Source organism: Salvelinus alpinus, chromosome 7 (assembly GCF_045679555.1).
Source record: "Salvelinus alpinus chromosome 7, SLU_Salpinus.1, whole genome shotgun sequence".
Taxonomy (NCBI): domain Eukaryota; kingdom Metazoa; phylum Chordata; class Actinopteri; order Salmoniformes; family Salmonidae; genus Salvelinus; species Salvelinus alpinus.
Window position 1 is genome coordinate 26159653 of NC_092092.1, and position 17158 is coordinate 26176810.

General features: G+C 43.4%; 1 protein-coding gene across 2 annotated transcripts in view; it reads left to right on the forward strand.

Annotated features, from left to right (window-relative positions):
* LOC139580670 (protein tweety homolog 2-like) overlaps nt 1-17158 on the forward strand; it is a 121006-nt gene that overhangs the window by 60086 nt on the left and 43762 nt on the right. For both annotated transcript variants that reach the window (XM_071409559.1, XM_071409560.1), the window contains exon 3: nt 4477-4588. In XM_071409559.1, coding sequence (XP_071265660.1) covers nt 4477-4588 — 112 coding nt within the window. The remainder of the gene's footprint in view (nt 1-4476; nt 4589-17158) is intronic.

A 17158-nucleotide genomic window follows, 5' to 3' on the forward strand; every position in this document is an offset into this window, starting at 1 on the left:
CGACCCATTTTCAATACCCTGGCTGAGGGAAGGAGGTCTTCACCCAAGATCTTGACGGTACATGGCCCTGTCCATCGTCCCTTTGATGCTGTGAAGTTGTCCTGTCCCCTTAGCAGAAAAACACCCCCAAAGCATAATGTTTCCACCTCCATGTTTCACGGTGGGGATGGTGTTCTTGGGGTCATAGGCAGCATTCCTCCTCCTCCAAACACGGCAAGTTGAGTTGATGACCAAAGAAGCTCCATTTTGGTCTCATCTGACCACATGACACGTTCACCCAGTTCGTCCTCTGAATCATTCAGATGTTCATTGGCAAACTTCAGACGGGCATGTATATGTGCTTTCTTGAGCAGGGGGACCTTGCGGGCGCTGCAGGATTTCAGTTCTTCACGGTGTAGTGTGTTACCAATTGTTTTCTTGGTGACTATGGTCCCAGCTGCTCTTGAGATCATTGACAAGATCCTGCCTGTGTAGTTCTGGGCTGATTCCTCACCATTCCTCATGATCATTGCATACTCCACGAGGTGAGATCTTACATGGAGCCCCAGGCCAAGGGAGTTTGACAGTTCATTTTGTGTTTCTTCCAATTGCGAATAATCGCACCAACTGTTGTCACCTACTCACCAAACTGCTTGGCAATGGTCCTGTAGCCCATTCCAGCCTTGTGTAGATCTACAATCTGTGTCCCTGACATCCTTGGAGAGCTCTTTGGTCTTGGCCATGGTGGAGAGTTTGGAAGTCTGATTGATTGATTGCTTCTGTGGATAGGTGTCTTTTATACAGGTAACGAGTTCAAACTGAGATTAGGAGTCACTCCCTTTAATGAGTGTGCTCCTAATCTGCAGGGCTTCGTTACCTGTATGAAACTGACAGGCCTGTGAGAGCCAGAAATCTTTCTGATTGAGTAGGGGGTCAAATACTTATTTCCCTGCATTAAAATGCAAATCAATTTACTTAACATTTTTGACAATGCGTTTTTCTGGATATTTTTGTTGTTATTCTGTCTCTCACTGTTCAAATAAACCTACCATTAAAATTATAGACTGATCATTTCTTTGTCAGTGGGCAAACGTACAAAATCAGCAGGGGATCAAATACTTTTTTCCCTCACTGTATGAATGAGTGATGGTACAGAACGGCATAGGCAAGATGCAGTAGATGGTATAGAGTACGGTATATACATATGAGATGAGTACTGTAGGGTATGTAAACATAAAGTGGCATAGTTTAAAGTGGCTAGTGGTACATGTATTACATAAAGATGGCAAGATGCAGTAGATGATATAGAGTACAGTATATACATATACATATGAGATGGGTAATGTAGGGTATGTAAACATTATATTAAGTGGCATTGTTTAAAGTGGCTAGTGGTACATTTTTACATAATTTCCATCAATTCCCATTTTTAAAGTGGCTGGAGTTGAGTCAGTATGTTGGCAGCGGCCGCTAAATGTTAGTGGTGGCTGTTTAACAGTCTGATGGCCTTGAGATAGAAGCTGTTTTTCAGTCTCTCGGTCCCTGCTTTGATGCACCTGTACTGACCTCGCCTTCTGGATGATAGCGGGGTGAACAGGCAGTGGCTTGGGTGGTTGTTGTCCTTGATGATCTTTATGGCCTTCCTGTGACATCGGGTGGTGTAGGTGTCCTGGAGGGCAGGTAGTTTGCCCCCGGTGATGCGTTCTGCAGACCTCACTACCCTCTGGAGAGCCTTACGGTTGTGGGCGGAGCAGTTGCCGTACCAGGCGGTGATACAGCCCGACAGGATGCTCTCGATTGTGCATCTGTAGAAGTTTGTGAGTGCTTTTGGTGACAAGCCAAATTTCTTCAGCCTCCTGAGGTTGAAGAGGCGCTGCTGCGCCTTCTTCACAACGCTGTCTGTGTGGGTGGACCAATTCAGTTTGTCCGTGATGTGTACACCGAGGAACTTAAAACTTTCCACCTTCTCCACTACTGACCCGTCGATGTGGATAGGGGGGTGCTCCCTCTGCTGTTTCCTGAAGTCCACAATCATCTCCTTTGTTTTGTTGACGTTGAGTGTGAGGTTATTTTCCTGACACCACACTCCGAGGGCCCTCACCTCCTCCCTGTAGGCCGTCTCGTCGTTGTTGGTAATCAAGCCTACCACTGTAGTGTCATCCGCAAACTTGATGATTGAGTTGGAGGCGTGCATGGCGACGCAGTCATGGGTGAACAGGGAGTACAGGAGAGGGCTCAGAACGCACCCTTGTGGGGCCCCAGTGTTGAGGATCAGCGGGGTGGAGATGTTGTTACCTACCCTCACCACCTGGGGGCGGCCCGTCAGGAAGTCCAGGACCCAGTTGCACAGGGCGGGGTCGGTACTCGTGGCTTTCTACATACCCTAGTCTTCCCATCAGCGTGAAACAGCAGGAACCGGGATTCATCAGACCAGGCAATGTTTTTCCAATTCTCTAGTGTCCAGTGTTTTCGTTCCTTAGCCCACTGCAGCCGCAGTTTCTAGTATTTTGCTGAAAGAAGTGGAACTCTGTAAGGCCGTTGGCTGCCACACCCCATCTGTATCAAGGTACGTCGAGTTGTGCATTCTTTTATGGGTCTTTGGGCACCAATGTTGTACTGGACTGTCAGTTGACTAACTGTAGCCCGTCTGTTGCTCTCCACAATTCGTGTCATTCTCCTTTGTACTTTTTCATCAGTTACCTGTTTTTGACCACTGGCCTGCCGTTGGCTGGATGTCCTTTGGGTGGTTGACCATTCTTGATACACACGGGAAACTGTTGAGCTTGAAATACCAAACCGGTGATCCTGGCACCTACTACCATACCCCCTTCAAAGGCACTTAAATATTTTGTCTTGCCCATTCACCCTCTGAATGGCACACATACACAATCCATGTCTCAATTGTCTCAAGTCTTGAAAATCCTTCTTTAACCCGTCTCCTCCCCTTCATCTACACTGAATGAAGTGGATTTAACAAGTGACATCAATAAGGGATCATAGGTTTCACCTGGATTCACCTGGTCAGTCTATGTCATGGAAAGAGCAGATATTCCTAATGTTTGTACGCTCAGTGTATAGAGGGCCCCATTTGGGACACGTCCAGTGATCGACACTGTTATGAATGTGGAGGTTTCCCTCAGAGCCTAGACTAAGTTCTACCCACTGGGACTGACCTGTGGTCCTCATCTGGCATCACTTTACTGGACCAGACATAACAGGAGGAAGTGGGTGTTTTAATATGCTGTAAGGGTAGGCTGTATAAAGTGTGAGGTTCCAATAATCAAGAGATACTGAGAGAGGTTTATCTCCACAGTAGTTGTGTTAGTGTGGTGGAGTGGGGAGGGATATGCACAGTAGTGTGAAGATAAAGTATTAGTAGAGATACTAAGATAGGGGGACCACTGCTTGTGGTACTGAGAGTACTGAGTACTGTCAGAGTACTATACATAAAATAAATAAAAATATAATTTGATTTGATTTTGATGTCCGTAACACACAAACTCAAAGAGGGGATGAGAAAAAGGAAATTTTTCAGAGATAACTAAATTTCAGCCTACTGCTAAAATGTGTATGTGCTTACCCGAGTGCATGTTAGTAATACTTAGTAATCTAAGGTTGCCTGGAGTAATACAGAACCATTTATTATGATAGTGCATAGTTCTGTTTTTCTGTATGACAATGGACAGTGGACTACAGGAAAATTCTCAGTCACTGGATGAAGAATGTTGTGTGACTCTGTCCAGTTCTTTTTCTGTCTATGTTCATCACATGTTCCTATTATTACTGACCAGGGAAGAGATGGAGACACGCACACTGTTGAAATAGAGGAATGAATCCAGGGAAGCAACATTAACCTCCATAACAGTGTCTGTGATCCCAAATGGCACCCAATCCCTTACATAGTGCACTACATTTGACCAGAATCCTATGGGCCCTGGTCAAAAGTATCTCACTATATAGGGAATAGGGTGTCATTTGGGACGCAACCAATATGACTCATGTGAATCTCTTAACTGTGCTGTGTGTTTCTTAATTTGCTGTGAGGTTTTATGTCTTTGTCTCTATTTACTGGGTACTTATCTATTTGATCTACTAAACTTTTTAGACTGAATAAACCGAAGAATGGTGGTTCCCACACAAACCTTTTCACAATCATCAACCAAACTAACATACAGTATTCTTCTAGCTTGCACAATACCCTCAAGGTGGGGATGTGCAACGAAGCTCAAGCCTTCATGTTGCAATTTTAGGGGTTGTAGTCATGACAGCTCACCATAACTTTTGACAACTCTCACCCTGGGAGCTGAAAAAGGCAATGACAGAATAATTGATAACAGTTTATAATTGTGGCAAAACAACCTCCTTTAAACGAAGATCAATTATTTATTGGATCAGTCGTTGGTACTAAGTACTGTATGTTGTATACGTTGTCCTATACTGATTAATTTATCAGAAACGCTAACCTGCATCTTCCTTCCTGTCTCTCGCTCTGTGCAGTGCTGCGGTGGGAGTGGGTTTCTATGGCAACAGCGAGACCAACGACGGGGTTTACCAGCTGACGTACTCCCTGTACAATGCCAATCACACCCTGGGAGGGGTCGACAATCTGGTGGGTAGCACTACAGACTCAATACATAACCTCTAAGTTTGCTGTACATTATCACTTCGCTACATTACCATACACTACATAACCACACAGCTGACGACTCTCTGTACAACACCAATCACACCCTGGGAGCCGTCGACTGCCTGGTGGGTACAGTAGAATGACTACTCCTCCCAACCCCCCCAATTATACTGCTGACAATTGCCCACTATTCTCTACCCACCCACCCCAATCCTACTCCCTATGCCACGGGGACAGACAAACTCCCCATGAACAAAGAACCATCCTCCTTCTCTGTCCTCCTTGGTGTGCCCCCTACTTTACACTGTGAGGCCCTTCCTGGCTATTTATATCTGTCTCATTTTTTCAATTTGTGCTAAGAAGCGCTGATGATGACACGTAAAGAGGCACCCAAATCCAGCTTTATACGTCAATTTCACACACTCTGGGGCGTTTTTTCACTCAGATAATAAGGCTCAGGAATCTATAGGAAGTTTTGTCAGTGGGATTTCAGTTCTATTTTCTCTCAGTGCTAAAAAGAGCAAGCTATGTTTGATCCCTGCCATTTATAGGCAAAAAAGGCACAGAAATGTTGTGATGTATGTCCCTTATGATGTATAGACCTTAATGGTTAAACATAAGAATCAGATTTCCTTAATTCTGCATTTGATTAAATATGGTCCAATTTAAAATGCCACCAGCAGATGCTATTATCCAAAGACACTTGGATGATTATACAGTCTCTCTGGCTTATTATGACATCACCATTACATCACCCACTATCCTACTTCCTTATCACCTCCCTCAGCAGTAAAGCAGGAAGTGCATCATCGTGAGAGAGAGAGAGACTCCAGATGTCTTCTATGAATGCTGTCAAAGAGCATGGATTATATCCCCATCTGTGTTAAAGGAGTAAATTAATGTTTCCGTAGCTAGCTGTCTCTCTCATGGCTGTGACTCACACTGCTAAGCCCGAAAACACACATAGCCGGTTTACCGGGCACAGATTAAGCCTAGTCCAAGACTAAGAAGCCCTTTTAATGGAGATTTTTAACTGAGCATGGCCGGGAAACTGGCCCACAGCGTATAGAACCAATTAGCCTGATTCCTATCTGAGCTGTTAGTCCTGGTCTTCCAGCGGTACAAAGGACTTACTGTGTCTTATAGACAGACTCCACAGTCTCCCTTCACAATCAGACTCCAAACACACACACTCACACAGAAACACACACACTCCACAGTCTCCCTTCACATAATCAGCCGTGAACCCAGGAAGCAAAGACCTTTGAAGAGGACCAATGGCCGGGCATCCTGATAGGCTGCTTCAGTGTTAAAGTCTCCTTTCTGACAACAATGGCTGCTTTGGCTTCTGCCCCCGCCACTCAGATGCCTCCTCCTCCCCCTCTCCACACACTCTTCAGAAGTCGGTTCACATCCAAAGAGCAGATCTCTTTGACTAGGAGGGGATGGAAATGAAACACTTAACAGTCACCGTCAATGGAAGTTGGCTGCTTTTTAACTTCACAGTCACCATCAATTTTCCCAGCTTTGGTTGAGTTAGTTAATTAGTTCTGGACCATATGGTTGTGTAGATTTCTATCTGCCCCCCACACAGAAAACCCCGACTGGGAATCTGAATGAACAATCAGACACACAGTTAGAATACATTCTTTTCTGAAGAAGAAGCCAGAAAAACAGTCTGCTGCTGATAGCGTAATGGGAATTACGGGAATTTGGAATGCTTGGTCTATTGTGTAATCTTTAAGTGATATCCCATATGAACTAGGAACTCTGCAGACATTCTATAAATAAATTGTTATATTCTTTGCTGAGGCTTGGAGGAAGGAGATGGTGAATAAAGAGAGAAGTTTTGACAGCCAACAGTCAGAACTCTAGCCTGGTCCCAGATCTGTTTGTGTTGTCTTGCCAACTCCTACCAATGACCATAAAAGTTGGCAAGACAGCACAAACAGATGTCAGACCAGGCTATCAGTGTTGCTTGTATTAGTCAGTCAGAGAGCAAGGTTACATCTAGCCGTGGTTAGGACCTGGCCATTGACATAACTGTAAATATATTTCCCTCAACCAAACACGCTCTCATCGTAATAGGCTTTGTCTGGAAACAAAATACATTAAAGATTAGTTATTTGACACTGTATGTGACTAAAGAAGGATTTACGTAAGCAACCAAGTTCAAAGAATCGGGCTCTTGGAGAGAGAATGTTTGAAAATTGTTGAGGTGACGGAAGCAGGGTTATGTATGGCATGGAGTTGACAAGCCATTGATAAACTGCCTGGTTGGAGGTCTCTGTCCCAAATGGCACCCTAACCCCTGCATAGTGCCAGCAGCATGCTACCCTGCATCCCACTGCTGGCTTGCTTCTCAAGCTAAGCAGGGTTGGTCCTGGTTGGTCCCTAGATGGGAGACCAGATGCTGCTGGAAGTGGTGTTGGAGGGCCAGTAGGAGGTACTCTTTCCTCAGGTCTAAAAAAAAATATATATATATCCCCGTGGCAGTGATTGTAGACATTACCCTGTGTAGGGTGCTGTCTTTCAGATGGGATGTTAAACGGGTGTCCTGACTCTCTGTGGTCACTAAAGATACCATGGCACTTATTGTAAGAGTAGGGGTGGTTGTCCTGGCTAAATTCCCAATCTGGCCCTCATACCATCTTCGTCACCTAATCACCCCCAGCTTACAATTGGCTCATTTATCTCCCCTCCTCTCCCCTGTAACTATTCCCCAGGTTGTTGTTGTAAATGAGAATGTGTTCTCAGTCAACTTACCTGGTAAAATAGTGCACACATAATACTGCACCACTGGTCAAAAGTAGTGCACTCTGTAGGGAATAGGGTGCTGTTTTGGATGTAGACTCTGTGTGTAATGGCTGGTGACTGACTGAGCGCTTTTGACTGAGAGTTGGACCTGGGTCTGGATCTGGGCCTATAGACTCCTAGGTTTGATTCCTGTCCCAGATCAGGGATTTCAGAAGGGCATCCCTCAGGTCATTAACCTGCTGGCTGTTGCAGCCTTGGCATCCTTACACATACTGTGCTGCAGCTAGAACACGAACATGAAGGTCAGCATGTCTTTGTCACAGGATGGTGTCAACATACACTAACCGACAAATGTTTTAGAACACCTACTCATTCAAGGGTTTTTCTTTATTTTTACTATTGTCTACATTGTAGAATAATAGTGAAGACATCAAAACTATGAAATAGCGCATATGGATTCATGTTGTAACCAAAAAATAAATATTATATTTGAGATTCTTCAAATAGCCACCCTTTGCCTTGATGACAGCTTTGCACACACTTGGCATTCTCTCAACCAGCTTCACCTGGAATGCTTTTCCAACAGTCTTGAAGGAGTTCCCACATATGCTAAGCACTTGTTGGCTACTTTTCCTTCAATCTGCGGTCCGACTCATCTCAAACTCATCTCAAATTGGTTGAGGTCAGGGGATTGTGGATGCCAGGTCATCTGATGCAGCACTCCATCACTCTCCTTCTTGGTAAAATACCGATTACATTGCCTGGAGGTGTGTTGGGTCATTGTTCTGTTGAAAAACAAATGATAGTCCCACTAAGCCCAAACCAGATGGGACGGCGTATCGCTGCAGAATGCTGTGGTAGCCAAGCTGGTTAAGTGTGGCTAGAATTCTAAAGAAATCAGACAGTGTCACCAGCAAAGCACTCCCACACCATAACACCTCCTCCTCCATGCTTTACGGTGGGAAATTCACATGCGGAGATCATCCGTTCACCCACACCGCGTCTCACAAAGACACGGCAGTTGGAACAAAAAATCTCCAATTTGGACTCCAGACCAAAGGACAAATTTTCACCGGTCTAATGTCCATTGCTCATGTTTCTTGGCCCAAGCAAGTCTCTTCTTATTATTGGTGTCCTTTAGTAGTGGTTTCTTTGCAGAAATTCGACCATGAAGGCCTGATTCACACAGTCTCCTCTGAACAGTTGATGTTGAGATGTCTATTACTTGAACTCTGTGAAGCATTTATTTGGGCTAACTCTGGGTCTTCCATTCATGTGGTGGTCCTCGTGAGAACCAGTTTCATCATAGTGCTTGATGGTTTTTGCAACTGCACTTGAAGAAACTTTCAAAGTTATTGATATTTTCCGTATTGACTGACCTTCATGTCTTAAAGTAATGATGGACTGTCATTTCTCTTTGCTTATTTGAGCTGTTCTTGCCATAATATGGACTTGTTTTTTTACCATATAGGGCTATCTTCAGTATACCAACCCTACCTTGTCACAATACAACTGATTGGCTCAAACGCATTAAGAAGGAAAGAAATTCCACAAATTAACTTTTAAGAAGGCACACCTGTTAATTGAAATGCGTTCCAGGTGACTACCTCATGAAGCTGGTTGAGAGAATGCCAAGAGTGTGCAAAGCTGTCATCAAGGCAAAGGGTGGCAACTTTGAAAAATGTATTTGTTTAACACTTTTTTGGTTACTACATGATTCCATGTGTTATTTCATAGTTTTGATGTCTTCACTATTTTCTATAATGTATAAATAGTAAAAATAAAGAAAAACTCTTGAATGAGTAGGTGTTCTAAAACTTTTGACCGGTAGTGTACATAGTCACCCTATTTCTAGCTCCAGGCCAACTTTGCGGTATTTACCAGCCACGTCACGGACACCGACACCTTGCTCCCGGACAAGCTAAATACCTTCTTTACCCGCTTCGAGAAAAACACAGTGCTGCCGATACAGGCCACCACCGCTCACTAGGCCTGTGAGCTCTTGTTCTCAGGGGCCGAGGTAAGTAAGACATTTAAGCGTGTTAACCCTCACAGGGCTGCCGGCCCATACTGCATTCCTAGCCGCGTCCTCAGAGCAAGTGTAGACCAGCTGGCTGCAATGTTTATGGACATATTCAATCTCGCCCTATCCCAGTCTGCTGTCCCCACTTGCTTCAAGATCTCAACCATTGCTCCTGTACCCGAAGAAAGCAAAGGTAACTGAACTAAATTACTATCGCCTCATAGCACTCACTGCTGTCATCTTGAAGTGCTTTAAGAGGCTAGGTAAGGATCATTATCACCTCCACTTACCCGATACACTAGACCCACTACAATTTGCATACCACCCCAACAGATCTATGGATAATGCAATCACGAGACAGCCTACAGGGAGGAGGGCCCTGGCGGAGTGGTGCCAAGAAAAGAACCTCTCCCTCAACGTCAACAAAACAAAGGAGCTGATCGTAGACTTAAGGAGACAGCAGAGAGAGCACATCCACATCAACAGGGTCACAGTGAAGAAGGTGACAAGCTTCGAGTTCCTCGGCGTGGACATCACTGGGAACCTGAAATGGTCCATCCACACAGACAGTGTGGTGAAGAAGACCCTCACAAACTTCTACAGTTGCACCATTAAGAGCATCCTGTTGGGCTGTATTGCCTGGTATGACAATTGCACTGTCTGCAATTGCGGTCAGCCCAAAGCATCACAGGGGGCACACTGCCTGCCCTCCAGGACATCTACAGAACCCAGTGTCACAGGAAGGCCAAGAAGATCAAGGACCTCAGCCACCTGAGCCACGGCCTGTTCACCACGCCACCATCTAGAAGGCTGAGAAAGTACAGTTGCACCAGGCCATCAGACTGTTAAATAGTCAGCACTAGCCAGCCTCCTCCCAGTACCCTGCCTTGAACTTAGTCACTGTTACTAGCCGGCTACCACCCGGTACTCTACCCTGCAAGTTAGACTGCTGCTCTATGTACAGTGCATTCGGAAAGTATTCAGACCCCTTGACGTTTTCCACATTTTGTTACGTTACAGCCTTGTTCTAAAATGTATTAAATACATATAATGTATAATATAACCACATAATGACAAAGCAAAAACTGTTTTTTAGAAATGTTTGCTAATTTATATATATATATATATATATATATATATATATATATATAAAAATAACAGAAATACCTTATTTAAGTAAATATTCAGACCCTTTGCTATGAGACTCGAAATTGAGCTCAGGTTAATCCTGTTTCCATTGATCATCCTTGAGATGTTTCTACAACTTGATTGGAGTCCACCTGTTGGACAATTCAATTGATTGGACATGATTTGGAAAGGCACACACCTGTCTATATAAGGTACATATGACAGTGCATGTCAGAGCAAAAACCAAGCCATAAGGTCAAAGGAATCGTCCGTAGAGCTCCGAGACAGGATTGTGTTAAGGCACAGATCTGGGGAAGGGTACCAAAACAATTCTGCAGCATTTAATAGTCATGGTTCCATTTGAAAGGAAACACTTTGAAGTTTGGAAATGTGAATTGAATGTAGGAGAATTTAACATAATAGATCTGGTAGAAGAAAATACAAAGAAAAAACCAACCGGTCTTTTTCTACCACCATCTTTGAAATGCAAGAGAAAGGTCACAGTTCTAGCCATCACTCTGTTTGTAATTCTGATAGTGTCCACAAGATATCAGCAGTGTATGTGCAAAGTTTAAGATGGATAACTTGAAGTATGAGTAAACTACAAGACTTTTACTGTGAAGTCCCCAGGTACAGTTGGGCAAATCGTGAAGGAGACATTCACATTCATATTAAATTTTTCTGCAAGAATATCGTTAAATCTGTATACTTGGACTTTGATTTAGCTTTCCAATTATTAGTAGCCATATTATAAGTTCAACATTTGCAAAACAACCAGTTTTCATAACTTCATAACACTGAATATCATTATTTTTTTTGGGCCAAAATGAAAAGGCATGCTGTCGTACAAGGTTAGTAGCTACATTTTACAACATATACATGGTTTCCGGATACTCCCGTAAAGCCCAGCTCATTGGCTATCTAGCTAGCTTTGCTTGGCACCGATTGGTGCTTATTTGACAAAGATACAGTCGTTCAAGTGATGGCCGCCCGTGTCATCGGCGTGCCATGAAGGTGTCGCTCTCTGGCCAAATATGGTGTCCTATAGGATTTACTACACCCTTAATGATATAGTGAAGTCTTGTTACCTTCTAGGATCTCTGAGAAATACATACGAACGTGATTTGACTTGTTGAAACAACATTTAGGGTGAGATTGTCACAGATTCCTTTCTTTGCAAATAGAACGAGTGGAAATACAAAATTGATCGTGCATGCTATATGGACCTTTTTAAGGATATGTAAAATAATTTTATCTAACAAAACAACACTTCATGTTATCTCTGGGACCCTTTGGATGATAAATCAAAGCAAGATTTCAGAATGTAAGTACACATTTCACCTTCAGAGATGAATTTCCCCAACCTATCGCGATGAAAAAAGTGTTTTGTTGTTAGGAGCTCTCCTCAAACAATAGCATGGCATTTTTTCGCAGTAATAGGTACTGTAAATTGGACAGTGCAGTTAAATTAACAAGAATTTAAGCTTTCAGCCGATATAAGACACTTATATGTACCGACATTTGTTGTTTCTCTAAAATCTGCGATCTTGATATAATGCGCTGCATGATTTACAACTGTCCGGTTGACGGAACGCCGATCCTTAAGAAGTTTAAATGGAAGAAGTTTGGATCCACCAAGACTCTTCCTAGAGCTGGCCGCCCTGCCAAACTGAGCAATCGGGTGAGAAGGGCCTTGGTCAGGGAGGTGACCAAGAACCCGATGGTCGCTCTGACAGAGCTCCAGAGTTCCTCTGTGGAGATGGGAGAACCTTCCAGAAGGACAACCAGCTCTGCAGCACTCCACCAATCAGGACTTTATGGTAGAGTGGCCAGACGGAAGCCACTTCTCAGTAAAAGGCACATGACAGCCCGCTTGGAGTTTGCCAAAAGGCACCTAAAGGACTCAGACCATGAGAAACAAGAATCTCTGGTCTGATGAAACCATGATTTAGCTCTTTGGCCTGAATGCCAAGCATCGCGCCTGGAGGAAACTTGGCACCATTCCTACGGTGGATCTGAATATTTTCCGATTTCACTGTACATATAGTCATTGACCACTGGTCACTTTAATAATGTTTACAGACCGTTTTACCGACTTCGTATGTATATACTGTACTCTAGTCAAGGCTCATCCTATATAACTGCTGCTGTACACATCTTTTCTTTTAATGTACTGTCCATACTGTATTCCGGTATCTGACATTACTTGTTCTGATATTTCTTTCTTTTTATTTATGGGATTTGTTTTGTATTGTTAGGTATTAATTACTGCACTGTTGTAGCTAGACACATAAGCATTTCGCTGCACCTGCAATAACATTGGCAAAATATGTGTACGAGACCAATAAAATATGATTTGATTCAAATTGATTTGGATGATACTAGAGCATCAGATAATTTTAAGAAGTAGATATTCTATTCCTATCGGCACATTTTACAGTAAGGTTAAGGGTTATCTTCAGGTAAAGAGATAGGAATTGGTTAAGTCTAGGGTAAAGGTCTGGATATGTAAGAGCATAGTTGTTGTGTACTGTTAGTCTTGTAGAAATACAGCTGTAATATGACTAATCAGCATCACTACTCTGGACGGTTCTGACTTAGATTATGTGGACAACTACAAATACCTAGATGTCTGGCTAGACTGTAAACTCTCCTTCCAGACTCACATTAAGCATCTCCAATTCAAAATTACAACTAGAATTGGCTTCCTTTTTCGCAACAAAGCATCCTTCACTCATGCTGCCAAACATACCGATCCTCGACTTCGGCGATGTCATCTATAAAATAGCCTCCTACACTCTACTCAACAAATTGGATGCAGTCTATCACAGCCCCATCCGTTTTGTCACCAAAGCCCCATATATTACCCACCACTGCGACCTGTACGCTCTCGTTGGCTGGCCATCGCTTCATACTCGTCGCCAAACCCACTGGCTCCAGGTCATCTACAAGTCTCTGCTAGATAAAGCCCCACCTTATCTCAGCTCACTGGTCACCATAGCAGCACCCACCCGTAGCACGCGCTCCAGCAGGTATATCTCACTGGTCACCCCCAAAGCCAATTTCTGCTTTGGCCGCCTTTCCTTCCAGTTCTCTGCTGCCAATGACTGGAACGAACTGCAAAAATCACTGAAGCTGGAGACCCATATCTCCCTCACTAGCTTTAAGCACCAGCTGTCAGAGCAGCTCACAGATTACTGCACCTGTACATAGCCCATCTGTAAACAGCCCATCCAACGACCTCATCCCCATACTGTATTTATTTATCTTGCTCCTTTGCACCCCAGTATCTCGACTTGCACATTCATCTTCTGCACCAATGCCATTCCAGTGTCTAATTGCTATATTGTAATTACTTCCCCACCATGGCCTATTTATTGCCTTACCTCCCTTATCTTACCTCATTTGCACACACTGTATATAACTTTTAATTTTTTCTACTGTATTATTGACTGTATGTTCGTTTATTCCATGTGTAACTCTGTGTTGTATGTGTCAAACTGCTGTGCTTTATCTTGGCCAGGTCTCAGTTGCAAATGAGAGCTTGTTCTCAACTTGCCTACCTGGTTAAATAAAGGTGAAATAAATAAATGAGCAACACTGACTTCCCTATTCAGACATGTGCTTTGAAGTATGTTTTAAGTGAAGTGAAAATTCTAGCATCATGCAAAATGTTGTTTCTTTTTGCTAAGCCACTTTCTCTTTCCTTCCTCTCCTCCACTTATACTTTCAATGTCTTATGCCATAAAAAGTCAATTCTGGTCTCTTTGTGGAATTTAGACCTACAATAGCTTTCAAATCGTTCCCCACAATATCCACCATAGACAACCATTCTGTGGATATTCTCATAACCTTCTTTCTATTTGTGTCAATCATTCAATGTCAATCATCTTTTTTTCTGATGAAAGATTTTGTCACTTTCATATACTTTTTTCTTTCGAATCCACAAACCAAAATGGCTCTTAACCCCTCCGTCAGGAAATACTATCTATTCTGAGATATAAAACGTCAGCTGTGGTCACCATCACATTGCTGTGTTTTTTCAAGATTTTATGAACCCAATTTAACCAATGGAGGAGAAATCCATCTTTGGGTGGCAGGACGGCTGCAGCACTTTAGAGCCATGATCCATTTAATGCCTGAGCTCATCCATTCAAATTGAATTGAAGGAACCCTTCTCCTCTCCTCCTCCCTTCCTTTCCTCCTCTTCTCCATCGAGCAGAGAGTTAGTTTGAGCAGGAGCACGGTATTCTATTCACACAGCATCCTTGAATCCTGATATCCCAATCTCACAGCACCAGTTGTTCTGTAAACACCAGAGAGAATCTCACAACAACAGGAACCATCTGTGTCCTTGGTTTATTCCGCTTGACATCAGTACTATGCATGATCATGTGATTAATATATGCTGCGGAATGCAAGTGCAACACATGAAAACGGAAATGCAATAATCGTGTGGAGTTTTACCGAAGTCGTTAACTCCTGCTCAGTTCTCCTGGCGTGAACAGAGCCACATATATTGTATGGAGTTGCACCTAAGTGTCACCCCTGCTATGTTCCCCTGACGTGAATGCAGCAACCTTGAATCATATCGAGTTGCATTGCAGGTCTACAAGTTATTTAGGTCAGTTTTGCCATAACGCCCAATAGTTTGTGAGAAATTGTCTATTGAGAGAAACTCAAGTGTGTGTGTGATTGGATGGATTGACTATACACTGTCCAACAGGCTATGAAAACATAGGGCACATTCCAAATAGCACCCTATTCCGTACATAGTGCACTACTTTTGTGACATACCCATAGTGGATGGATGATAACAGCAGAGCCACAGCCATATCTACAGGATCAGTTGAAGCAATGCGATGATGAGGATCAGACGAATCGATACAGGCAACCAACGGGATCCAGTGACTCCCTAGGCTCTACAGATAACATTCCCATGCAGTCCCACAGAGCTCAGATACATGCTTTCCCAGCAATGATTTCATCTCCCGGTTTTGAGGAGCTGAAATAAAGCCGTGGAAATGAGGTAGTGGATCAGATAACAGTAGCACACCAGACGTAATGTTGTTGCTAAACTCTGTCTTTCGGACTCCCTCCCAAATGGCTCCCTATACCCTAGCCATATGGGCCTTGGTCAAAAGTAGTGCACTAAATAGGGAATAGGGTGCCATTTGGTTTGCATATTCTGTTTCTGTAGGGCACGAAGACAGCCAGCCAGGCTGGCTAGTACAAGTGACTGTGGTACATTAGGCCTTGGTGGCACTGTCACAATCATTGTAGCGTAATGTGTTTGTTCCGTATTTGCCAATTCCATCCAAAAACCTTTGCATGTCACCTCAACTCTCTAAACCAACCCTCTGACTAGCTTTATCTTCTTCCCCTGGTTCCTCATCTCTTTCACTTTCTCTTTCTTTCTCTCTCTTTCACTTTCTTTCTTTCGCCCTCTCCCTCTCACTCTCTTTCTTTCTGACTCTACCTTTCTGTCTCTCTCTCGCACGCTCGCTCTCTCAATCTTAATTCCCTTTATTTCTTAATTCCTCTCGCTCTTTCTCTCTACCACATTCTCCCCCCCCCTCCCTCCCGCTCCCCCTATAGCCAAAGGCAATCTAGTGAGCGAGGAGTCCACATACACATATTGAATACCAAACTACCTCATAACTTCCACCCAGCAGCCCCCCAGAACCAAACCACATCGCTGTCCCCACCTCTACAAACACATAAACAATATGAGTGGTCTATACGCCTGCTGAATGCCAAGTACCTAGGGCTAAATGGAAGTTTTTATTGCCCCTTTTAATTATCAAATACCAAGATGTCACTGACTCTGAAAAACATTTCCCAGTCAACAACCCTCTCCCTGGAACTATGTTGTAATTAAGTGGGAAGCGAAGTGATAGTGTAATCCTGTCCACATTGGGGTTGTGTCCCAATTAAATAGCACTGTATGTGCATTACTTTTGACCAGAGACCTATGGGCCCTGGTCAGTAATAGTGGTATATATAGGGAATAGGGTGCCATTTTGGATGCAGTATTGGTACTCCTTTCATGTTATGTGTATTTGGCAAAGTTTGTGTAACTAAGAGTGTCACAGAAAAATGTGAGTAGGAGGAAGTTTATAATTCTCTTGTTTGTTTAGTTGTTTGTTTCAAGGAGGCTGTTGCCCTGGTTGCTAAGCCTAATTTGCAGCAGGATGATTATGCTGTTTAATTATGTAGAAAACCGTGTAGTGTTTATTTTTACATTAGCCTAGAATTAAATGAGAAAATATACCACCATGGTGACCCCAGAATAACAGAACGAAGTCATCCCTGGAGAACCAACGTCTACTGAATACCCTGTGCAAGTGATATTGTCCTACGTCATACTTTCGGGTCCTGTCCCCTAATCTTTTGAATGGGCTTGGCGATTATATCATCAAATTTGTGAAAACGTGGTCATTTAAGATATATCTGAAATTATATTAGTGTTCGTGAATCTGCTAGATGCCTTTTACGAAGGTCTTGCACTGAAGACCACTAAGGCCCATTGTCAAGCATGCCCTGTAATACTCACCTAAATCCACTATGGGCCATGGTCAAAAGTAGTGCACCAAATAGAGAATACAGTGTCATTTAGAATGCAATCTAACTCTTGTTATTCA